The 27,275-nt window shown below is 32.9% G+C and overlaps 2 protein-coding genes across 5 annotated transcripts in view; one reads left to right on the forward strand and one right to left on the reverse strand.

Moving 5' to 3' along the window:
- The window catches only part of LOC127861298 (transient receptor potential cation channel subfamily M member-like 2), a 139,255-nt gene that overhangs the window by 83,637 nt on the left and 28,343 nt on the right, over positions 1-27,275 (forward strand). For all 4 annotated transcript variants that reach the window (XR_008040157.1, XM_052399746.1, XM_052399747.1 and 1 more), the window contains exons 15-23: positions 6,173-6,318; positions 12,381-12,481; positions 13,805-14,009; positions 14,857-14,904; positions 17,263-17,391; positions 22,830-23,117; positions 24,221-24,395; positions 24,850-25,006; positions 25,228-25,412. Coding sequence is in view for 3 of the 4 variants with exons in the window: in XM_052399746.1 (XP_052255706.1) it covers positions 6,173-6,318; positions 12,381-12,481; positions 13,805-14,009; positions 14,857-14,904; positions 17,263-17,391; positions 22,830-23,117; positions 24,221-24,395; positions 24,850-25,006; positions 25,228-25,412 (1,434 nt within the window). In the remaining variant the exon portion in view is untranslated. The remainder of the gene's footprint in view (positions 1-6,172; positions 6,319-12,380; positions 12,482-13,804; positions 14,010-14,856; positions 14,905-17,262; positions 17,392-22,829; positions 23,118-24,220; positions 24,396-24,849; positions 25,007-25,227; positions 25,413-27,275) is intronic.
- Positions 20,456-27,275, reverse strand: part of LOC127861301 (uncharacterized) — a 436,008-nt gene continuing 429,188 nt past the window's right edge. The window contains exon 2 of the mRNA XM_052399750.1: positions 20,456-20,475. The gene's annotated coding sequence lies outside the window, so the exon portion shown is untranslated. The remainder of the gene's footprint in view (positions 20,476-27,275) is intronic.

Genomic DNA, 27,275 nt, shown 5'->3' on the forward strand with positions numbered 1-27,275 from the left:
GAGGAAAACTGCATATTCCTAGAAATTATTGAGAGAAGTAATTTTCGAATAATATACACCAAAATGAAATTGTGTGCACACGTTTCTAACGCCTGATCTTGATAAATAAAAATCAGTTATGTTTGAATAAGAAACACGCTGCAACACGAAATGAAATGCTGCTTATTTAATGTCCTATACAATAATGGTTCATATTGTCCAAAAATATGATGGCCTCGTTCTTAATCTCATTAATAAAGGAGGGGATTTCCGGTAAAGTCTACCATCATAATACCCCAAACGTTTTCAATAAGGTTTAGATCAGGACTATTGCAAGGTCATGCGTGAATTGTTACATTGTTGTCTTCAATTTACTATGCGGTGAGCTTAGGAACGCTGTCATGCTTTAGAACCCATTCATCGTTAGAATAGAGGTGAGCTGTTGGCGACATCTATTACTCTAGTATGTGGCTTGTTCGGGTTTGCTCCTATGAATGATATTCTTTCTCAGATGTGGAATATTGAGATGTGATACCCTTGTATTAAGGCCAAATATAGTTTTTGCCCAGGTCTTGAGCGTGATAGGGTACAGCCAGACTCAACTTTCATCTGTAAAAACATGTTGTTCCAGTAGAAGTTATTGTTCTGTAAGCACAATGTTTGAACTTTTGAAGGCAGAACTTTGCCCACTTCAAGCTATGACGCTCATGAATCATTAGTAAAGTTTTAACTGCCCCTTAAAGGAAATTGTTGTAAAATTATTTATAGAAATTCTATACTTATCATTTCGGTGTGAAATACATGTATATACATGTAGTTTGCCGAATGTTGAGCCTGAAAATCAAAATATATTCACAATAATACACAGGCAATCATACACAGACGAGTATGTTAATTATTATCGGACACATCCCTCACTTTGACCTTCATGAACAATGCGGAGGTCTCTATATTGTAACTATTTGACAAAATAAACCCTGCATAATCAGAAGAGTTCACAATTCACAATACCTTTCAGAAGAATTGAGGTGTGACCGCGGCAGTCTTTTTAAATGGAAGACCCGGGTTCGAACGACAGAGTGACCAGGAAAATCAAATAAACACCAACACATTTAAAAAATTGTATAATGAATTTATATATTTAATTGATTTTTCTCAATACTTAATATAATCAGAACATAATTAAAGTGATACCTCACTTACATTCGCGCATTGCTGAACCGCAAATCAAATTTATTAAATATAGTAAACCTGTGAAATATTTTGTTTATAATTACAACTCCGTCACTAACGATGTGGATGTCTTAGATAAATGCCTATTCGCTTTCGAATGTGCTAGTTTAAAATGTGCTATTAAATTATGCTTTCTTCAAAAGTTATTTTTGAAACGTTGAGGAAAACATGTACAGCGCATCGCACTTCAATACATATGATTTTTCAGGAGTATACGCTCATTCAAAAAAAACATTGATTGTGTTTGGCCGTAAATTACAAAACATAAATGAATTGTTTTCCATTACATTTTGAGAGTCCTATACAAGTTGGACGAGATTAGGTTGTTGTTTTGTTCTCTATTGCATTTTAGATAATGAATGTATAGACATCAACAACTATCCGACAAATTTGTAAAGAAATTATAGCGTTTCCTACGTAAAGTTTTTTTTTATTAACTTTTAATGAGTCCTATGAGGCATCATTTAGGTTTTAAAATGCAAACACATCATAAAGTATCGTACGCTTTCCCAGTATAGTTAGGTATTGTTCTTGTTAATTAGCCAAATGTGCGCTGTTTCTCATTGACAGACGGCACAATAATTTGCGGATTTTACAATAGTCAGTATGTCGACTGTTTGCACGCGAATTATTTGATAATATGTTTTAACGTTCTGTCGAATGTTCAGATTTAAATAATAATGTGTATTTATTTCAGGGCGTCTTTAGCAAGGGTCTTATATTGTCCCCTACCCCAAGAGAAAAGCCACGTCCCTAGGAGATTGTTTTAAATGATGCAATTTTCCCCATATTTCAAGCTTGATTTAGGAATTTTGTTCCCCTTGTTCAGTTGTATCGATATTTTTCCCCGAAAAGGAAGGCCAGGCATTTTGCAAAAATCATGAATGAATGCCATATATTTGTTTAAAAAAATCCTGGGCTGATAATTTATACTGGATAATTTTGATTTGTGTAACATAGAAACATAGTTTTAAAACATTTGCTTTAATACTTACTATACATTACTTGCAGCGTTATATTTTCTTAATCTTTTTAAAAAGACTCAAGAGTGCCCGATTTGTACAGGAACAAGTGTTGGCTTACAGAATGCACATTTAAAGCGAAATTTGTTGCCGACCAAATGGCATTGGCTTTTGTCACAAAAACAGCAAGAGTGATGTATCTGAAATATAATAAAATGTTGTATGTTAAGATACATGTACATAACCCTTCATGCCAGGATTATATTGTTGTTGCTTTGATGCATATGACACCGTTCAGTATTTTCTTTTGCATTTTTTAAAGAAGAGCCGTTGTAATATAAGAAACATGTTAATTTTTTTAATTTATAACTTGTTTGTTTTATGATCAATTAGTGCTAAGTTCGGAATTAAGTACGCATTTCAACCGGTTTCAACCAAAAAGAATAGCTTTGATAATTTCAAGTCAATTAATGCCCTTGTGGTCCAAACTGGTCACGCCCTGGTGGTCATATTATTAATATAGACTTATATAGTAAATAGCACGTGTTATAGTCTGATCGGAAACCGACATGTTCAGTGCTCTTATATTTGGTTTATAACACCAACTAGTGGTATTCTATGAAGATTATTCAAATCCTGGGGTCAACATTACATATAGATGAAACGTAATTATTATTATTATACCGGATTTATATAGCGCCCTTTTCATACAAGAGTGCACGTTCAAAGGCGCTTTATAACAATAATAACAATATTTCGTACACTTAATATGTTGAAAAATGTATAAAGACATATTGCTGACCTGATAATTTAATATTTTCAATAAAAGGACCATATTTATATTTATACTAATATATTGTTGGTTTTTGGATGTACGTTTGATTAAAACCGCGCGTTAGGTATGTAATTAATGTTAAGCTAGAATTAAAAGCGGTCTGAATCCCAATTGCTTTGCATTGACTGTTGCAAGGCGCTTAACCAAGTTAATGTATTTTATGAAGATAGTTCGTGTTATATTATAAAGGTTGTGGATTGAAACGGAAATTTATCTCTTGAGATAGTTTATGGAGTTTCGTTTGCGAAATAGTAAAAACCAAAGGGTGATATGTATATAGATAACTCTTTAGTACATTAAACTAATTTAAGCAAATATCTGGAACCACAAATCGCATAGCTTGTTATTTTGGAACATGAAACAAAGGTCTTGTACAAAGTTTGCCTGTATATATATATATATATAAATATATATATATATATAAATATATATATATATATATATATATATATATATATATATATATATATATATATATATATATATATATCTATATATATATATATATATATATATATATATATATATATTTATATTAAACACAACCAGGAAAAGACCGTCAGTGAGATATACGTTCAGTAACTGATTGTGGGATATACACCCTCAGTAATGTAATACCCCATACACTATCAGTTACTTACGGTGTACTGTGTACTCAAAGTGTTATATAGACAATTTGTCACTAACTTTTCAGAATGTATAAGCCATTGGCTATAAGAATTGTTAGTCGAATAATGTGTCAATATTTAAAATTTTCACATATATCTGTACACATATGACGTAAACGTAGCGGAGGATTCATTAATACAAATACATGTAAAAGTATTCGCATATAAAAAACCATGTGGCTTGATTTTCAGTAAATGACAAAAGATGTTATCCCACTTTTACAGCGAAATCGGTTGATTAAAGCCCCGTTGATTAAATTTCATCTATAATCAACGGCAAGGCTATAATCAATGGCACGAAATGACGTCATCAACTGCCGAACCGGGACTACTTTTTCCCACGCACCTCGTCACCTGTATTTGCCAAGTGCATCAATAATAAAAACAATCTCAAATGTTTGTCAATCTTAATGACCTTAAAACAAAGGAAAGTAGCAAAAAACGAGTTTTTTGTCATTTATTGTCATTAAAACCTAGTATTAGGTAAATTTAACACTATGCAAATAGGTTCTGTTGTTGTTGCTCCCCTTTGAAGAAGTCAGTTCGAGTTGCTCCCCTGTGACCGTAGAAAACAATCGTCTGGACCAAGAAATCCTGTGTTCATTTACAAGATGTACTCGGATATGCGTCCATCTGATTTTTCTTTAAAGCATCTTTTCTACTTGGCAATACGCACAAATGACACTGCATCCCGGTGATTCTTGCGTCAACAATTGGGTGTCAACAAGTTAGGTCAGATGCTGAAGGCCATGGCAAAAGACGCCGGCTTTCTCAAGCACAAGAGAATAACGAACCACTCAGTTCGCAAATTCCTGGTCCAAAAACTTCGAAATGCAAACATTCCACCCACTGAAACCATGGCCATAACAGGGCACAAAAATGTCCAGTCCATAACCAATTATTCCAACATATCTGTTGAACAGCAGCAAAAGTGTTCATTCTTGCTCAGTCCAGTAAATGTAACAATCCAACAGATTCCTCTTGTTCACCTTCACGCACTGAAACTATGGCCGAAATGCAGCCTAGACAACCGATGTCTACCGTCGAACAAGTTGATCTTGATGTTCGCCCCACCCAGTCACTTCACTTGCAAATGTCTTTCTCTAGTTCGAACAACTTTGCCTCACAATTCTTTGGTGCCACTTTCAACATTCAAAATGTTAATGTATATAATTAGCTTAAATCCAAGTAATCTTTGTTATTTTGTCACGAAATAACCACATATTATAACAAAGAAGGAAATATTGTGCACCTCGTGATCGACTCGATAGTTTGATATCGAAAGTGAATTGTGTGTGGTGTTAGGCTACGTTGTAAACAAATGTAGTTCCTTGTGTATAACAACTTAATGCCATATTGATATCATAAAACTTAAAGATTTGCAATTCAATATGATTAAAATTGTAATAAATAACGCTCGACACTTTGTTACAGAACGATATTCTGATTAAAAAAAAATGATTATCTGATCAGCGGTTATTATTGGAACGCGGAGTAATACACTGACCTTGGTTACACTACAGTCATTATCAAAGTACGACAAACACTCATGAAAACTTATTTTGTTTAAATAAAAATAGTTTACTGAATAAAAAGTGGGATACATAGAATAATAGGTTAGTGTTGATTATAGATCAGGTTTATCATGCTCGGCACGAAAACGAAAAAGCACTCGCCAAGGCTCGTGCTTTTTGTTTTCTAAGCCTCGCATGATAAACCTGATCTATAATCAACACTAACCTATTATTCTCTATGTATGACTTTTGTTCTTAAGTATGTCATAATAATGTTAATATTACTAGTGTATAAATACGAAAATTACTTCAACAATAAAACAAATATTAAATAAATTGCCATCTTTTTAAATATGTGATTTCTGAAAATAAGTTTGTCTCAACAATTTGCATTTTGTGCAAGCGCAATCACAACATCTGCCTAACGTTTTAATCGTTTATTATATCTGATAACGTTCCGAAATATGAATCCGTATAACGACTATTTTGTTCAATATCAGCCAGCATTTAACAAATATTCCGTTTAACTGTTTTAAACAGTTTGTTGTGTTGTTGATCGTTATTCAACATGACTGAGATATTCATATTACAACGAAACAGGCAGTACACTAATAGCTTATTGATTTGATTGACTGTCCGGTATGCATAATAACGGGACGGCGTTAGTATTGATTTACACTATATTACAAATAACTATACAAACTGTTTAAATATAATACTTAGTTGTGTTAGTCGACGGACAAAATATTTTTTAAGATTGTGATTGGTTTCAGCCATAGCACGATGTAAGATTTATGTTTCGATGTTTCAGTGGCATCATATATGTTACTAGGGCGTAATGTATTGACACAGAACGTGTAACTCCTTTAATCATCAGAAAACAGCTGTGTGTTTTGCTATAAACAATCTTATATCACCATCATATCGTCATTAACCACATCAGAAACAGTTTATATTACAATATTGAGTTTCATGTTGTAGCAAAAGCCTGGTGCAGGCCTGAGATCTACTCTTCTGCAAAACAGCTGAAAACTGAAGAGGTATTGCCATACTGGGAGTACATGTTTATTTGGAGTTTATTGTTGCGTAAACACGATATTGCGAAAATAATCTGGACCAAAACGGAGGTAAATAATTATACTTGCATTACATTAGAATAATATTAGTTAAATACACCTGACATCACTGCTCGCCAGATTAAGCTAAAATTATTGCATTTTCGAAATGTATTTTATTAATTGTTGAAAACATATAATTATGTGTGTGTGTTTGATCATTACCCATAGGCCATAATTTACAGATGATCGCTTGAATTCGTGTGTTGACCGTCACATCAACGGCATATTGAACTATCCACCCACATGTACCTATCTATACACTTACTAGTTAATTAAGTTTAAGTTCCATCGTTTAGAACCCAAAGTGACAAAGAGCACCGACTTAATTGGGTTTATTTCGTTAAACAATTTTCTTTATAAACAATAAATTGCTTTGGAATGTTCCCTTGCTTTTCAGACATTGTAAGCGCAGACATGTCAACGTTTTCCGAATAATACATTTATTAATATCGAAATGAGCGATTACATGTTCTGGGGTATTTTGAAAAGGTGCAGAGGTCAGATCCCATTTACAGTTACCGTAATTGATTTTGTTTACTCGTTTTACTAATTAAGAACATGATGCAACAATTTGGATAGTACGTCGGTTCCTTTAATCTTGCTCTGTATTATTTTATTTGATAGAGAGGTTATAAGAAAAAAAAAATCATACAATACTTAAGTGAATACAAACTATCTAACACTAATATTTTACTTTATGTATTACGTTACAAATTCACGTGTGTTCTTCGCGCTTGCATAAATCTTGTTTAAACTGATATATACCGATGAAAAGGAACCAGTTTCTTATTCTTGATAAGTGGAATAAGTAATTGACATTACTTACCTAAACATCAATACAATTGATCCAAAGTACCACATATAAATAAACATTATTGTATGTTTAGGTAAGATATTTAAAATATGTACTTCAATACATTTCAACTTAATTTAACTTCATGGTAACCCTGTACCTTATTCGGTTTTAATAAGGAATAATGTACAAAACATAATTGTTTCGGTTCCCAGGACCTTTGATCGTGCACACATGTTGAAAGTCGCCGGATGTATCGTTGTGTGTGCAATTTAGTTGTGTGTGTAAGAAAATGTCAGTTCCGTATTCAATTTGAATAAAAAATACGGAACCAATTCCTGATTCCTTTTTCAAACCGAATAAGGAGATTTTCATAGATTAAACTTAGTAGAGATGTACTGCAATTACTAATTTTAATACACAATCTACATTAACAATGATTTCCATATATATTGGTCTCTCTGGTTCATAACAATGTATTGTTTAGTAAGAAAATACCAGTCCCTTATTCGAATTGCATACTAAATAAGAAACCAACTTCATATTCCTTATTCAAAGCGAATATGGAACTGTGTTATGATAAAATTAAACGTGGTAGAATATAGTGTTATCATTATTTTTATTTGAACCTACATATACGGTCATTTTTATCTGCATGCATTATTCTTTGGTTTCTTTATTCACACAACATCTAAAAAATAGCATTTCCGAAAGTGATCGACCTAAATAAAGGCTTCTGAATAAGGAACCAAATTATTACCAATTTCTTATTCAGAGGCAATAATTTTGTATACTTAAATTCGGATCATTCTCACAAAGCCCAGTTTTATATTTGGTATTTTTGGCGATGTTTAGAGTAACATTTGGTATATGTAACTCTTATTTATGTAAAGTTCTTGAAGAGTCTGCTAATCATTACCCTTTGCCGAGACTGGGCCGCGAAAAATCTTGTTATCATAACACAAAATAACTATTAAGACATGTACTACAATATATATGTTTGATACACTTCTAGACTACATCTAGAATCATTTTCATCAATGTATTAGTGCCTTTGGGTTTTTTTCAAGAAAAAGTAAGTTTATTATTAGAGTTCCTTATTCGAGTTGAATAAGGAATAAGGAATTATTTTGTATTTATGTTTGAGTAAGACAATAACATACCTTTATTATCGTCTGCATAATGATTGATTCAGCGTTAACCGTAAATAAAATATTAAATAAAAATTTGACAGAATACGTCCATAGAACATAATCAAGCTTAGATAACAAATACGACATCTTAAACAAAATAACATATCCGAAAGTGATCGTTTCAAATACAGGCTTCTAAATAAGTTAATAACGTATTATCAATTCCTTATTTAAAGGCCATTATTTCGGATAGTCAAATTCGGATCATTCTCGCATAGCACAGCTTTGTGTTCGGAATTAAGGCGATGTTGAATGTAAGATGTGTTATTTATATCTCTGATACAGTTTTTGAAGTCTTATCTGCCCTTACCTTGGCAATTACTATATGATAGCTACATACTAAACATGTTTTAGATATCTTACTCCGTTTTCATACGTAAACACTTACGAAGCGATATGATTAAGAATGCATTTTAACACGTCACCATACAAGCAAGCTGCTCCATTGGCAGAAGTCCAGGTAGCTCTAGTTGACTGGAAAGTATCATCGAGAAGTCTCAATATTTTTGTTTAAATAATTGAAACATCTGCGCGCATACCTGTTGCACAAGCGTGTTTTCTTCATAGAATTTTTTTGTGCGAATACGCGTGTTCTCCCTCATGCAGACCAACGGTATATCTGGCGACTTTTAAGGTCGGTACACGGCGATGGTCAGGATTGTAAACAGTCCTTCGCCGTTCTTAGCGTAACAGTTGCGCTCTGTATATGTATCGAATGCCAATATTTCGGACAGCGTTGTCATCAATGCGACGTCACTGACGTCATCATAAAGGCAACACTGCATCGGGGGCAGCGGTCAATGCAACTTTAGAAGACAATAAAGTTTCAACAAAATGCCTCTGTATTTCGCGCGTTTTTTTTTAATCTACTCAGTAACACTCAGACGCGTTTTCTCGTCCCAGGATGCCTACGTTACACCCGGCGACCTTCAAAATTGGCGAACGAGTAAAGGTCGTGGAAACCGACAAAATGGCGCTGTTTCCTGTGGTTATCAGTCATATTTTAGATAGTGCAACTGGTCACGTTTTCCTTATTCAGCCGCAAAATGGCAGTGGGTTGTCATTACAAAAGAGAACTAACAAGAAATGTACTCCTATAAAAGATGGCTTTATTCCAACCTACATGTACAATGGATATCCTTGATTCACGCGTATCTTTATTATACGGCCGTTCTTCAAACCTGAACGTTTTATAATATCACCCTTGGTGGGGTGCGGGCGGCGGTGGGCGGCGTCCACAGCAGTTTCCGCCCTCTAATTCAAAAACATTTCATTCGATCTTCACCAAACTTTGTAAGAAGGTGTCTCTAGACAATATCTAGGTCAAGTCTGAATATGGGTCATGATGGGTCAAAAACTAGGTCACAGGGTCACTTAGTGCATTTCAAGGATTTAGCATGGTGTCCGCTCTCTAATTGAAGTAGTTTTCATCCGATCTTCACCAAATTTGTGCATTTCAAGCATTTATCATAGTGTCTTCATATTAATTTATTTGTTAAGTAAGACAATGCCAGTTCCTGTATCGATTTAAATAAGGAGTAAGGAACCAGTTCCTTATTCACTATTCAAACTGAATAAGGAACTATGTTATTAAAAAATTAAACAAAGTAGAAATGTACTGCCTTTCATATTATGTATAACCGACCTACATTTATTATACTTTTCGTTGATTTATTTCTCTCGTTGGTTCATTTTGATGTATGATTTATTGAACGATTATTTCAGTGCCTTATTCGATTCGAATAAAGAATAATGAACCAGTTCCTTATTTACATATGGTTCACTTTGGATCAATGTCATGGACGTTTACAATTGAAGTAAGAAACTGTCAGTTTCTTATTTTGCTTGAATAAGGAATAAGGAACTGTTTCTTTTTTCCTTATTCAGCCGCGAAAGTGGAACTGGATTGTTAATAAAAACAAACATGTTCAAATGTACTAGATTGCACATGTATATCACACAAATGTTAAGATGTGGTATACATGTATGCTTTAGGTTTGGTATGTGAAGTAAGTATTCGTATTAGAAAATGCCGGTTCGGTTTTAACAAGAAATCCTATGCAAGCGCGAAGAAGAAACATGAAAATGCAACGAAAGACATAAAGTACATATATTCGAGTTATTTTATTGTGATACATTTAAGAAATTGTATGCATTATTTTTCTTTAAAACTCTAAATCAAATATGTTAAGCTTCGAAAAATAAATAAGGAACTAGAAAAGAGGAACCAACGTACTCTACATTAAAAAAATGTACCTTTTAAATTGGTAAATGAACGATTTTATTAAATTATTAGTATTACTTTTAAAATAACAATACCTCGTGATGTAATGAAGGATATAAACCGATACATCGGATTGCCTTGTGATTTAACTGGTGTTTATTTTTTCCTGTGGTTATGTATACGTTAGATTTCACTACGATTATTATTTTGCATTAACAGGCCCAATTTGAACGAGCTCATCATACACATTGACCTGTGTGTGCATATATTTTTTTTATTTATTTAATGCTAAGTGTTATCATTACAACAATCGAAAACAATATGACCCAGAAAGTTTGACACAAGTAAATATCTGACGTGCATTGTAGTCATTACATGTTTTACTTCCACTTCTGTTTCAAATGTTCACTCTGACAGCCACACCTATCTCATGATTAACAATAAATGTTTATTATAATAAGTGAAGAAAATGCCACATTCATACCACATTTCTTCATTCAGTACAGTTAAGTATTTATTCAATAATTATGTGCACAATTAAACTGAAAATATCGGATCGACTGTTGAGTGCCCATTGATGCTAGTTTTGATGTTCTGCATTTAACCGAAAATCATATACTGTAAGGCGATTAAGATCTATTAAATGGCATGGCTAATATTTGGTGTTTTACCCCAAGTAAGTTGGCAATGTAATGGGTTTTGAGCTATTGGGATTGGAATTCGAAGCCAAAGTCGAATTCCTTGCTCTGTATTAGGTATTTGAACTTTGGAAAATATGTATATACTGTTGATTACCCAGCTTGGAATTTGATATTCGAACTATTGTGATAAAGAGACAGGAATACCAAGCTGTGTACTATATATTCTTAATTTAGCGAACATCAAGGTAGGATCAAATACCCAGCTTGTTATTGGGTATGTTTGCGAATTCGAGTCAGATTCTAAATTTTACCTGTACATTGGATATTCGGACTAATTCAAATATATAGCCAGGATTGAATATCGTGTAACCGAGCTAAGTGGAATGCCGAGATCGATTATCGAGCAAAAACGTGAAAAGAACATCATTTAAAAAAATAATTAAAATATAAATTCTTAACAGACAATTCATTAGACTGTGCTATTCAGGAACTTTACAAAGCGGTTCTTGCCTATATCCGTGGTTGTTTTGTGTTACGGCTAATTCCAAAGTATTGCTGATATATTTTAACTAGCCTGTCAACTGTGTGCATGTCAATATTTTAGTTCGTTTTTGGACATTTTAGCATATATTATAGTCCTTTTTAGAAGTATACAAATATATGTTTGTTTCGCACCTAAAGCTAAATATGTACCAGCTACTGTTTCTAGATTGATGAAACTTTACAAACTTTATAGCCAGCATGCGATCTATCGACCCTCAATATGTTAGGTTTTGGTTTTTATACAATCAAATAAAAAGCCCTTTGTGTACAACTGATGCATTTTTGAACTCATGTCACGCCAAACTTGAGTCCTGAGACGAATGTTGATTGTGGCGAATTTCGTGTTCTGAGGTCATTTTTCGGTTTCGGCTTGTCGTTCCTGTTCCGCGCTAATATGCTACTTTATATTCCATTTGTTGAGTATGATATCAGCAAATGCAATTATTTGTATTAAAAAAACTCAAATAGCATTGCTATTTAGAATAGAAAGAAGTTTGAATTTGTTTAAAAAAAAGTACGCTCCAAAGCTCTGTTATTTAATTGTTTTGTGTTTATTTGTGCGTTTATATCACTATCCATTGTCTGTTAAAATAAATGTGCCTCGATAGGGTAATGTATTGATATATATATATATATATTTCACTGTTTTTTATTATTTCCTTTTATTGTATCGACAGCATCCGCTCATCATGTCCCTCATTGCATGCAATTTATGCAAGGCGGTGAAGCAGGACACATACGATACCGTTTTAATTGTCGAAATGGAAAACATTATGAGGTAGGGTTTTATACTGCTCCACAGTTAAACAGTTCTCCGGGCATGCATATGAATAGCATTAATAAAATACAAGTGAATAATTTCAACGCATATCCATAATGAATAAAAGCAAATGCAAAGCAAATAGTTATTATGTTAGATTAATATAGGAAATCCACTTTAAATCAAGGTGACCATTTCAATAGTCAGAACGTTCAGTATGTAATGAGACTTAAGTTTATACAGATATGTTCATAAATGGTTACGCTCCTGGTCTGTCATGAACATCGTTGTTCATAATGCCTTACATACCCGAACACTCCACGCTGAGTTTTAAATGACTTGGTGTGGGAAGCAGCATGTTACGTACATGTCATATTGTAAACAAATAATCTCGCTACAATAATCAAGAGACGGTTCTATAATAGCAGGACGAACGTTTAACAGACAGTCAAAACAATGGGCGAACTTAGCGTGATACACGTGCTATATCTTATTAATCAATTATTTTGAGAATTGTCGCTTATTGCGTCGATTGTAGTGGTCGATTACAGACTGAGAAAAAAAACGTATATGTTTCATTCGTAGCCAGATAAAAATAAAAAGCAAATCACTGGCGTAGTTTTCTGATGTGAGTAGTACTGAAAGTATAGGGAAATAAGATGCTAATAAATCTCATCAGCATGCTTTCAAGCAATTTCATCTTAAATACTAATTATTGATAATATTTTATTTTCATATATTGCAACAAGATACCTTTTCAAATTGTTGTTTTATATGTAAATATATGTAAATGGCCTACCGAAAGTATAAACTTATTTAAATAAAGTTTACTTCACTTCTGTTGTTTGTTGACACGTACTTTGTCCTTGAAATGTACTGTTATGTTAACGAAATAAAACAAAACAATTTGGAACATATCGTCAACGATCGGACAGTGTTGCCGTAAAGAAAACTTGTTTGTGTTCGTTGATGCATGTTAAGCTTAAACAAGTGTAAACTAAATTAAGATCAGCTAGCGAAATCATACTCGTTTAATAAAGAAAAAGTGCAAAGGATGTCGAATAAAATACTTTACTTGCCGACTGTTAGTATTCGGATGTGATTTGTCTCTTTTTGCTTATACATAGTATTATACGGAATGTGCGTTGAATGCCCCTAAATTTCAAATCTCTTCTCGATTGTAAAGGTATCAATGACCATAATAATGTATTCGCAAATTATTTGTTTTAACATGTTTAAAACCAAGATTGCATTAAAGATGGTATGATGATAGTGATTTTATGTATGTTTACATCAATTAGACATAACGTATTTGTTTATTTGATAAACTTTTTCATACAGCGAGTGGTCTACTGTGGCTAAAGATTGTCTTAACGAATGCTACCAGATTAGTAAATCAGACACATATTACTCGCTGAAAATGACCATGCCTTTTTGGTATACACAATCATGTCTAGATGTGGCTGTTAAATCGAGAAACATTGAGTTCCTGGCCGAAAACGCATGTCGCAATCTAGTTGAAGATGTCTGGAATGGGAAACCAACGGTATGGATTACAAGTTAAGCAAAGTAATTTACTCCATACAGACAATGTTTTAATTCATTAATTCGAAATAAATCCACAAATGTGTAAACACATTCTTCATTGTATCACGTTTTGAATATCATCTAATCGTGTTTGATTTGTTAAATGGAATATATTTAGGTACATTATGTATGTATATGCTATACCTATCTTACTTCTTTGCGTATGTTAAAGCTGTATATATAGTTATATATACAATTCAATTAGAATAGTTTAATGACAATACGGTTACTCATCATAGCCTTTTAGGCCAGCATACATGCTACATGTTAACTTTATATTTAAATGTCGCCTTTATAATCGTCAAAGCAATGCATGAGACCTTAATTCAATTTTTTACATACCACGCATGTATACCAAAAATTTGCTTTGCTATTTCTATAGGCAAACGATAAGTATTAGGGACTGTGTAACAATACCCAAATATATTGCAATAAATGCAATTAATTATAACTGTAAATTTAGATGAATGATGATTATGTATGAAATTTCACGATCGAAACGACATGCTTCTACTCGTTTTTCTCAAAATTTGATTTACAAACAATATATGCAGACATGTATACAGAATTCATGCGGCTTGCAACAAAGCCGATACATAGCATACGTTCAAATACACATAAAACCTTTTTATTCACCATGTACTCTGAAGATTATTTTTTTTTAAACAAAGAGGTGATCGGAGTGATTGTTTTCTTTAAAAAAAAAATTCCGTTATTTCACTCTCTAACTAATTTGATCGTTCGTTACGTTGCTTATTCGCAATCTATCTTCAAAGTTGAACAAATTTCGTTTCATCCTGTTTCAGAATGTCTATTCAGCCCTAACTCCAAAAACCAAATTCGCCTACAATGTGGTATGTTATGAATCATCTGGTTTAAAAAATAGACACAGTGTAGCCTGTGAGATAAAATGCGTATATATATATATATATATTTATATATATGTGTGTGTGTATTAACAGACAGACGGCATTTGCACGTGTGCGTCTTAATTGTATATACAAATTTTAACGATTACGATCAATTTGCAAATTTTCTGTCACCGGACTTATAGGTTACGATTCATTTCGATATTACGACTGTATCGTCTAAAAATTGACTGGTCTATGCATATTTTGAAAAATATTGTAAAATGCAAGCTCAAATAGAAACAACAAATAATCATGTGAAACTGAGAATTTACTGCTAGGTAAAGTGACTTTGAAGTAGGATCTCATGGTCATATAATGAGCTTGCGATGGTGGAATAAATAAACTATTACAGAGACCTCTGTGCGAACGTACAGAAGGAATATTTGAAATTTCTGAAAAATTGCCTCTTATTGCTTGATACATGCAATTGATGTTGTCCTGATTTTAATGTATTGAAGAGCGCCCTTGCTAACACTTAAAACTGTGCGCATTATTAAAAAGATTTCAACGTCGATAAGAAAAGCAATTACATTTTAAAACTAACAAAAATAGAGAACCTGTGTTATCAAGTTCGATGTACATTCGCAAAATGTACGTAATGTAGAACATTCCAGATCAGTTACATACATAGTTGATGATTTGGATCCTATATTTATTACTAAGTGATGATATTAACCTTTATTTTTGAAGTACATACATATGCATAGATATATAGAGGATATTTGTTTAATGCAGTGCATGATCTTATCATTATTTCATGATTAGTCATATACATCATTTTTGCGCGTGGTGGATAATATCAAAATAACAAACAGAGGTTTAATTAAATGCGTATGTACCATGAATTTATCAAATTTGCAAATCTTGATCGAGCGTTATTACATTTAGTGAATTTTGATGTCATTAGTATCATTAATATGACTTTATATGACCACAAACTGATCGCACCGCTGATGTAGGACTTATGTGCTCTAGTTACTTCATCCTTAAAGATAAGTTACAATTTTACTGAATTGTTTAACTTATTTTCGATAATGTAATAGGACGACATGGTTATTTACATACTAATTGGAGCTTTTGTTTCAAAACCTTGCCAACAATAGTTGTACTTAAATCAATTATCACTAAGCTGAAATGAAATGATAAAACCGTATAGGTTTGCTCGAGCAAGTATGAATCGACTACGTTATAATTGACTGGTATTTATAACGCATTTACCGTCTAGCATGAACAACATTTGCGACCATTGATGTATCAGTTATGTACAAACCACACGCTCATTTTCCAGCAATTTAAAATCGAATGCATCCTTCAATTTAGTGTTTTAAATACGGCCGGAATGAAATCCAAACATGCCTGTTGGGTATAGCGCTTTTTTAATGATAAGCAAATCATCGTGTGTATACGGGTTATTTTGTGAGCGTAATTTAAAGAGTATTATACAACAAGAAAACTGAATGCAAACACTTTTAAATTAATTAATTATTGTTGAAATCAATGCTATGGAGACTTACCCGAACCATGTTTCTTTATATATTTTTTAACGCATTTTAACCCGCCTCTCAGTTTCGCTGAATGGGTCAAGTTTCCCACGGGTACTACTTTCCCGTACCCCCACTTTTTTTTTCGTACGCAAAATGTTTTGTACCCAATTTTTTTTCGTACCCAATTTTTTTTACACTCAAATTTGTGTTTGTACTCAAATTTTGTGTTCGTACCCAAATTTTTGTGTACCCAATTTTTTTCCTTCCCATTTTCTTTTCGTACCCAATTTTTTTCGTAACCAAATTCTTGTTCGTACCCAAAATTTTTTACCCACATACACAATTGTGGTGATGTAGATAAACTTAAATTGATGTTTGTTATATCTATCCTCATCAAAAGCATCGTCACACCAGTACTGCCAGTACTTTGATCAACTTAAGGAAACAAAGATTCATGTTGTTGCCATATACAATTTTTAAAAAGGGTGATCATCTTTACTAATCCAGAAATTGTAGCTGATGTAACTGTGTAGTTGATTTAAAAACGTCTTCTGTGTTAATAGTTTTCTATCATGCGATTCTTAAATATACTTATTTACATAGCTCGTATTGACGAAGATTTCTTCTCTTACCTCTTTACGGCTATCGTACCTTTTTGTCTGCTAAAATAATTGACCCATTGTCCAACGTTTTAATATCTACATCCATATAATTGATGCGATAAGGCGTCGTTGCATCGATACAACTCGCATACATCGTATTTACAATGAAGATATATAAGCGAGTAATATATGGTTTTTGTTTTGTTTACCAACAGGTCTCGTGTTTGGTGTTTCTGATCCTGTTCGCGTACGTGCTGCTGTTTGATCTTCCAAAAACTGTATCGACCAAGGAATTAGTGTTAATGACATGGGTACTGACCATATTGGTTGAAGAAATCAGACAGGTAATATATAGACATTATCATAAGACTGTGCAACAGTTTCAACAAAGAAAATATGATATGTTAAGAAATATGTTATGAAACAATTAACTTACATACACTCATAATAATAATCTAATATAAGTAATAATTACATTCATTGCTGTTATTCTTGTAGCACATTTAAACAATGCTGTATCAACATACGTGTATAAAGTGCGATTAAAAATAGTCTTAAGTTATAATCATTATTACAACAAATCGTTTCAAGACAATTGTATAAATTTTATGTTTTAATGTATAATTCAACATAATAGTACGTACAATTTATTACATTCTAAATAAATTATGTTTACTGATTTCATACTTAAGCTTTTATTTGACAAAAAAAAAAATGTATAAGAAACTTATGTTCACCTTTTATTTGTTTTTATTTCTATTATCTATCTTACATACATGAACACGACTTGATTAATTTCACTGCAGAGCAAAACGAAAGCAATAATCATAGATAAATAATAACCACCGATGACTTAAAAAGGTACAACATTCTCATCTAAAACTATTATATGAGGTATTTATTGATAATGTTTATTTTTTTACACAGTAAACATATGCTTATTGAAAAACGAAACATATGCATACGCTCTGTAATGACATCTCTTCATAAATACTCGAACATCGTATCGTTATTAGGCTTCGTATTTCTACCTGGCTGAGAAGAAAACAATGAAATCGCACAGTGGTATTGCAACACAATTGCCTTTTCCCTGGTGTCAAACAAGATACAGATGTCATACTATATCGGGTAGTAAAACTTATCCGTGTAACACATGGATGGACTATTACACAGGCTTTGGGTTGCATGCGCTGTGGATGGACTCTTACAAAGATTTGTGGTGGCATTACTTAAGATCAACATGCTCAGTGTGTCATAAGCTATTGATGGACTTTTATGCACCCTCAAAATCGCATACGCTATGGACGAACTGTTACACAGGATCAGGGTTGCATACGCTATGGACGGACTTTTACGCAGGCTCAGGGTGGCAAACGCTATGGACGGACTGTTACACAGGCTCAATGTAGCATGCGCTATGGACGGACTGTCACACATGCTCAAAATTGCATACACTTTGGACGGACTGCTACACAGGCTAAATGTGGTATAAGCTATGTACGGACTGTCACCCGGCCCAGGGTTGCATAACCAATTTACGGACTGTTAACACAGGCTCAATGTGGCATGCACTATGGACGAACTGTTACACCGGTTTAAGATGACATGCGCTATGGACAGACTGTTACACAGGCTAAAGATGGCATGCGCTATGGACTGACAATTTCACAGGTCAAAGTGGCATACGCAATGGATGGACTGTTACACAGGTTCAAGGTGACACACGCTATGGACGGACTGTTACGCAGCCTCAATGTGGCATCCGCTATGGACGGAATGTTACACAGGCTAAAATTGCATTCGCTATGTACGGACTGGTACACAACCTCAACGTGGCACGTTCTATGGACGGACTGTTACATAGGTTCAAGGTGTTATTAGCAGTGGACAGAATGTAACAAAGGCTCGATGTGGCATTCGCTATCACGGCCGTTTATCCGAGGTAGCGCTACGGCCCGGATTTTATGAATAATTGTACAGGATGATTAGGTTGTATACGCTTGTTCATTATATATCACACCATTTTTGAAATCTTTTTATTTATTGCAATTAAGCAAAGATTAATTCATCAACAAAAATACAGAAACATACATTCTCAAACCATTTAAGAACGTGAGAACCTTTATAAGTTGTGGCATGGTGGAGTTTAAAAAAAGCATGTCAATGAGTTTCTCCTGTGCGACGAGCACATTTCCACCCGATTAAATCGGTAAACAGATCAAACGATTGCGTGAAACATATATTAGATGCTTCATGCACAAACATATGTGTTTCTTGCCGAGGTCATAGATAAATTTTCCAAAGAGATGGAGCCAATGCTAAGGAGATGGCGCTTATGATAGGAGGTTTCGCCACTGCATGATGTAGCAATTAACAGTCGATTCGCAATGACATCATCATTCATCACATGACATACATTTGAAAAATAATGTTATTTGTTATATTTACTGTAGTTTTCAATGTACGAAGGCCCAAATCTGTACAGAACATAAAGACATTCTTTAAAAGTTAGGACATAGTTTGTTTTTTAATATTTAAGTTATCATTTCAATTAAGAAGTCACCAACATGAGTAAAACATATTCTACGATATATACCGATTATTTTGCATTTGTATCTCAGTTATAAACTAATTTATCAAAATTGATTTAAATAAGTCATTTAACAGAAAGCCTCTTTAACTAAATGTCTAAATGGTTATAGATGCGTGAGCTATGGAAGGTCAAAAGTTATGTTATTTGTAATACTCGATAAAACCAACAACAAAATGCTCAACATTATCAAAATAGTCAATCGACAGCAATTTCGGTATACAGTATGACAATTCACGAAATAAGTATAAGATAATACTTTATATTGAAACGATGGTGTGTGTCCCTTAATCCAAATGCGTAAATTACTAAAAGGCCATGATGAACGAATCTTAATAAGGCTCATAAGTGTTGTTTATCCACCTATCAACTCCAAACAATGAAAATAGCTCGGTCTTTTTTCGTTAACTTTTTTGTATTATACATGTTAAATGTTCTTATCTTACAAAGACGGACGATTAAATTCGTCAGGACATGATTAGAAATCTACTTTTTCTTATTAAACACGCATGCGACTTAAATGTGATGAAGTTTTGTTTTTTTTCAAAAATAACTTAAAGCGAGTATATACGATCTTGTCAAATATTTATTTATTAATATAAAATGTGTAAAAACTTATTATACATATATTTCAATATAAACTAAAATAAAAGTTAAGAAGAACATGTGTCGAAAAATGCTAAATAAGCCAGATATTTAATTCTGAAATCGAAAAAGGCTGTACAGCCGAATTCGCCAGCATGTATATCATGCATGTACGATGTGAATCTAAATTTAGTTTAACGGTTCATTTGAAATTCCTGCAGCGATATCGATTCATACGACACACGAACACTAACTAAAAAGACGAATGCATCGGTTATTGTAGGAAAATAATTACGAATTATCTTCGTCACAATCGGCTCGGGGCGCTAATTTGTATTTGCTGTGCTTTATGAAATTCATCTTAAATGTATCATTTTTCTTGCATATTGTGTGTTATTATAACATATTTGTATCAATATTTTACAATTCAGCACATATAAAAATCGTATATACCCGCTTTAAGCCGTGTAAACAAAATAGAAGCCATTACATAAAATATGTAGATTATACTATCTATAAATGTGCAATGGCGTCACCTCCTACTCATAACTCCACCTCATTGGCATTGGCTCCATCTCTTTTTGAAAGATGCAAATTTATCTATTAGATCAGCTACATGTAGAAGCCGATGTATTTGTGTATGCATAAACTTGTACTTGTTTTAAGCAATCGTTTTATGCAATGAGCGATTTAATTGGCTGGAAATGTGCTCGTCACACTGGCAAAATACATCGATCTGCTTTACGAATTCTACCATGCCACAACTTATAAGGGTCCTCACGTTTCCAAATGGGTTGTGATTTAATGTTTCTGTACATTTTTGGATGAATTAATTTTCGCTAAATCGCACTACAGTGGCCGATTTTTTAAAATAATGCAACATATGTTAAACAAACACATATAAAACCTAATCACCCTAAACAATAATCCGTTAAATTTTAAGTAAGTACAACTGTAATCATTTCCTGTGTGTTTTTTGGAAGATCGGTTGACATCGGCTAATTTCGGTAAATATCGTATCTGAAGTCGTGAGATGTCAATTGTGTTCGGTTTATTATTTACAAAATAGTATTCTTAAATAAAAAAATGTTTTATATAATTATTACATAAATTGTATCGATGATATGCATATTTCAATATATAACGACGTCAAAATATATTGTTCTTAAAAAATGGTGTAAAAAAATAACAGAAAGTAATATATTTTCGCGACAAAATAAAAAACAAACAATCATGAGTCGTAACCAAAAAGGACGGTTTAGAGTAAAAAACAAGTAGTAAAAAAAGTAAAAAATACTTAATGATCATTCATAGTTTGGGCTTTACAAAATATTGATAGCACACCAGCGTCCTCATCGACGAAATCGTGGAAAATAGGTCGGCGATTTAATATTTTGTATAACTGTGCTTTTATCGATTTTCTGTCAATATTAAGACAATTGTATCAAACGCAATCCTTGAAGCAAGTTGATTTGGTTGACAATTGCTTGGTGTAACATATAATGCACACGATGATATGGCATGTGTGGCAGCACTTTGAAAGTTGCTCCAATTTGTGAATTTGTCGTCAAAAGATCTAATGACCTACAGCTGTTCCCCATTGGTTGTGTCAAATAACATGGCTTTCAACAGTGCTAAAGGCCAGAACTATCCAAAATTGAGCCCACTCATTTCTTGTGGTGTAATGCAAAGCCCTACTGCTGAAAATATTGCTGGGTCAGGGCTAACACTCGTGCATCTGAAAATGCTTATTAACCGGGATGGAAAGGATGCAATGATTGATTTATTTTAAAAAATATTGAAGGCTTTCCTAAGGTCACTTATTCTTAAAAATGTATTAGATGAAGTTGTTCCAAAAATATGTAAGTACTTTAACGAATTATTGGAAAGAAAAATTCAATAGAACGTTTTATTTCAGTACCTTCAGTACTTTTTCAGTAATTGCAGGAGTTCTTTTGTGTGAATTTCTTAATTTATTTTTAAGTAACAGTGATCTCACCTTTCAACTAAGGTAAGAAATTTGGCACTGCATAATCTGCATAATGAATTTTATATGTGCACAACATTTCATCAAAGCACCCTAAGTATTTTTTAGTTATCGTATTATTATTTTTTGTGAGTTTTTGTTTCTATTTTTAGCATCCGTGACCTGATCATTCACATTAGGTGCAAAATAAAAGGCCGTACCTAATCCCCATATTGCCTTTTATTGCATGCCAAGTTTCACCAAAGTTGGTTCTGTATTTGTAACTACTTAAAGTTTATGTTCTTAAAACAGTAAGAAATGCTTGTATGTGTTTGATTTAAATACGTTGTACTATCGCAAACAAAAACAATACTGAACGGATGTTATGTTTGTTGATATTATGTATTAATAAATCATTTAAATTTCAAGTATGTTGACATGTATTTGTATGCCGTTGTTAAAATTGCGAGTATCACGAAACCAAACAGGAAGACGTGTGTACTTACAATCGTCCTATTTTTTTAAAATGGATTTTAACATTTTCATAAACGCCTGTTTTGAAAACAATATGGCGACTTGATTTTCCCCGGTCATCAAACATAGTCATAAACGATGAATGAGTCTCCTATTGTTTGTTGTAGATGCATCAAACGTATCAGATGTCTGGTTATAAGAAGGTTATTCCATGTGTACAGCGAATCAAAATTTTGAAGAATTACTTTTTGGAAGGATGGAACTGCATCGATTTATTAACGATCGTCATGTTTTTCCTGGGGTTTGGTCTGCGATTCATACAATTTCGAGGCACGTCGTTTGATTGGCCAAGAGTCGTGCTTGCTGTCGATTTTGTTGTGTTTGTCGTCAGACTCGTTCACATATTCTCTGTTCAGAAAATAACTGGCCCTAAACTATTTACAATTGTACGGATGGTGAGTGTATATTTTTTCAACATTGCTTAATACATATAGCATGAAGCAATATTAAATAAATGTCGATAATTTGATAACATCATACGCGCTTTTAATCTAAAGATCTCAAATAAATTCAAATTATTTCGTTAGAGAAATATTGTCGATAAGAGTTTCTTAAAAACAATTAATGTGTGATATATGAAATTATCACGAAAGCAACAAATATTTTCAAAATTTATAGAATAACCGGTGGTATACTTATGGGAAGTTGTATTTTGTCTTTTTTTATGAAAACAATTTATAAACAAGAATAATTTGTCAACATTTAACATAATACTTAGCGGCAAAATTGGTATCTTATGTATGCTTACCGAATCGAACAGAAAATGCAATAATATGTTAGGATATTGGAAATAACGCCGATGTGTTTGCGTTTTGTCAGGTAAAAGAAGGTTTAATTATCTTCTCTGATGTCATCTTAAACGCATGTTCATGAGTTGCGGAGCCATACAATGAAAATATTTATTGTATTTGACGACAAATGAAATGATAATACCATCTGTAACTGCATTAGCAACTGTTATTTGTTTGCATATGCTGCTTTGTTACGAAAACTTAACATATTATAGCAGGTCGAGCATAATGACACCATTTATATAACGTTATTTTATCTAATATATAGTGCTCTCGATTATTAATCTATATTACTTAAGTATAACATTGTATTGTTTTTAATGATATTTTTCTTTTGTTAAACATATCGAATTTTAATCATACTATGATTATGTTTACCTATCGTATATTGATTTATAAATATGTTCAAACAACTTGGAAATAATTCCGGGTGACGTTATAAAACCTTTTCAATTCACTCGACCTAGGGTGATATGAACTTTGTAATCATTCACTCGTTTTCGCAACCCATTTAAATGAAAAAGACAGTTAATTGTGCACCAATGTTGCATCGTTTTGTCAGAGATATGCAACACCTAAACTTGCTGTAGAAAATTCAATAGCTTTTGTTCTCATGGTGTAATTTTATTTTGTTAAGTCTTAAATGCATGATGAAGTAGCCAAATCAGTGTGCGATTACACTAAGTTATATCATTGTTGAATTTTAGGTAAAAGACCTGTTGTATTACTTGGTTATTTTGGCTGTGGTTTTATTGGCTTACGCCATTGCGTCGTACTCCATTCTCTACGCCGATTCTCCAGTAACTTGGGAAACTGCTAGACAAATATTATGGAAGCCTTACTGGCATCTTTATGGGGAACTCTTTCTAGAAGATATGGAAGGTACTTATAAATTAAAAGAAAAATCGCCTCTATGTAACAAACTTATGTTCGACGTGAGTGCATCAATTCCTTACATACAGATGATTGTGCATTTTATTTAGATTAAAACAACCACATATGTAGAGCCATGCTGATAAATGCCTTTATATTTGATATACGCAAATAATAATAATAATAATAATAATAATAATAATAATAATGATAATAATAATAATTATAATAATAATACTGATATTAATAGTGCTAAAAAGAAGACGAAGAAGAAGAAGAACGATAATAATTATAATAATAATTTAAATAACAATAATACTAATAATGCTCATCGTCAGTTTAGGTATACTATATAATTATGTATCATACATATCATAAACCAATCACTCTTGGATTTGAAAGTTAAACATGATCAGTGCAAACTTCCAGCAATAACGATTAATGAACATTTTTTTTCTAAAAGATTCATCGGATTGTACAAATGATGCTAGCTTATGGACGAACGGAACAAGTGAACGCTGCCCAACCGAGACTGGCAGGATTGTAGGTCCCTTCATGATGGGAGTTTACCTATTGTTTTCAAATATCCTGCTTCTCAACACGCTTATTGCAGTGAATAGGTATTAGAAAATACTTCAAAGAACGTACGCTTAAATGAATAGATAAGTGATATTTGATTTATTCATATTTGAATAGCTAAAAACGCAGGTTGTGTCATGATATGTTAATAATTGAATGTATCATAATTAATAAAACATGTTCGCAGAAGTAACGTCGATTTCCGATCTTAAGTTAATGAAATAAATAGTAATTAAATTGATTGTGTGTTGTTTTTTTTCAGTTACACATTTCCTAAAATTCATGAGCGTTCTGGCAAGAAATGGTGTTTCCAGAGATACGTTATCGTCAAGGAATACGCACTACGGCCCGTACTATGTCCTCCTGTGAATGTATTTTGGCACATATACAAGCTTTTCCAATGGTGTCTACATAAGTGTACACTAAAGCCCTTAGATGATCCTTTCCGTAAGTACCAATTAAATAATGTAACATACATATAGCTACTTACTGTAATTTTAAACTATACGGTCAAAGACAAGTTCGTAATTCTAACTACTTCAATGCGCGTGTTTTGTTTCGATCATTAACTCGAAGCGCACGTGCAGCACACACATTACTGTTCAATCATTTTAACCAAATCTCAAAAGTATTTACCAAGGTGTGTACATATTGAGCTTGTTGTATAAAACGCCCAAACGCATTTCACAATATACGGGAATTTCAACATGCCCATGTTTTCACCGGATAAAGAGTTCAACGGCCTTCATGACATATAACAGAATCTGATTTTCACAAATTAAGATTTAATTTAATCTATATATTTAAATGCAAAATACTTAGCAACCAGGATACTTACGTTGTGACCATTGCGTATATTAATGAATTTGATAATCATCAATTTGCGTAATTTTGTGAATGTTTATGCTACCGAAAGGGAGAGCATATTATCGCCACTTTGTCCTTAAATTCGAATGATAATTTTGAAGAATTTATATTGCTTGGGTCTGAATTTTTTTTAACTGATACTCACTTCCGCCTTACTCTAGGTCCGCCCATCCGTTTATCAGTATTTCTGTCCATCATTTGTTTCGTGTTTCGTTTACGAGCGGGATCTAAGACGCTAATGATCGGAATAAGAAGACACTTGACATGCAGCATCCATATAGTGGGGACATGTGCATAATGTTCAAGTTGCTATTGTCCAATTATTACTCATAGAGTAATTGCTGTTTGATAATTACTATGTTACTACGCGAATCCGAGCGAGATCAAGTACACTCATGGATAAAACTTAATATGCAGCATCCCTATTGGGTATACGTGTGCATAGTTGTCAGGTCTTTCCGTTCAAATGCATTTTTGGAGATATTTCCCGGTGATAATTATTAAGGCACTTGCTAATGTATTTTGGTTTTGTAAGGTCGTTCCGCCCCGTTGATTTTTCCGGCAGTGTATTCATTTTCAATAATAATGACTTTCCGCGTTCGATGTCGAATACTTATGAAGAGAATTCTATGTAACTCCAGCTTCTCTATTAGGTGGACATGCGCGTATAGTTTCAGTTTTTTCGCTAAATAATGTTTTAGAGATGTATTGCCGTTTGATTTATTACACATGTATGACATTGTCTAATGAATTGCATATTTCTCTATCATCACTTTAACTGTTAATACGAATTTGCTTCAAACTGTAAATGCAATATCCTTAGATGTTTAACATGGGCATATTCCTATGTCCTTTCGCCCCAGTGAGGTTTCAAAGAGTACTTGCCGCTTGAATAATAATACGATTAAACACAATTAAATCATGTTACTGATATTGGTGTTGTATTTTTTGACACAGCTCTGTTAATGTACTTCGTGGTTTAATATAATAACATTCTTGTAAACATTCACTAAATATGGATGTTCTTTTATACAAATCATTAATAAAATTCGTAGACAAATAGTCGTGAAATTATGGGAAATAAAAGCATTGCCTTACAAGTGAGAGTAGAGATTGAAACAAAACTTTTTGATAATTCTAAGTTAGTTTTTTAACCATTAATCACCACTGATAATCACTCTCTGTGGCCGCATAACACTTGTTTCCGGTGATTTTTTAAGCGACGTCATCAATATAAGTTCCCTCGTAAGCACTAAGTATTTGTATTGTTTGTGGAATTAACATTTATGTACAACCTTATATCACTTTGATGTATGTGAACAATATAATATATACAAAGTAAAAGAATTAAGTAAAATGGTTAGTAAACAACCAACTGGCATAGATATTTTAAAATATGGGTAGTTAAATGTGAAATCCGGTATTCATCGCCGCATATTATTG

The sequence above is a fragment of the Dreissena polymorpha genome, chromosome 15 (assembly GCF_020536995.1).
Source record: "Dreissena polymorpha isolate Duluth1 chromosome 15, UMN_Dpol_1.0, whole genome shotgun sequence".
NCBI classification, from domain to species: Eukaryota; Metazoa; Mollusca; class Bivalvia; order Myida; family Dreissenidae; genus Dreissena; species Dreissena polymorpha.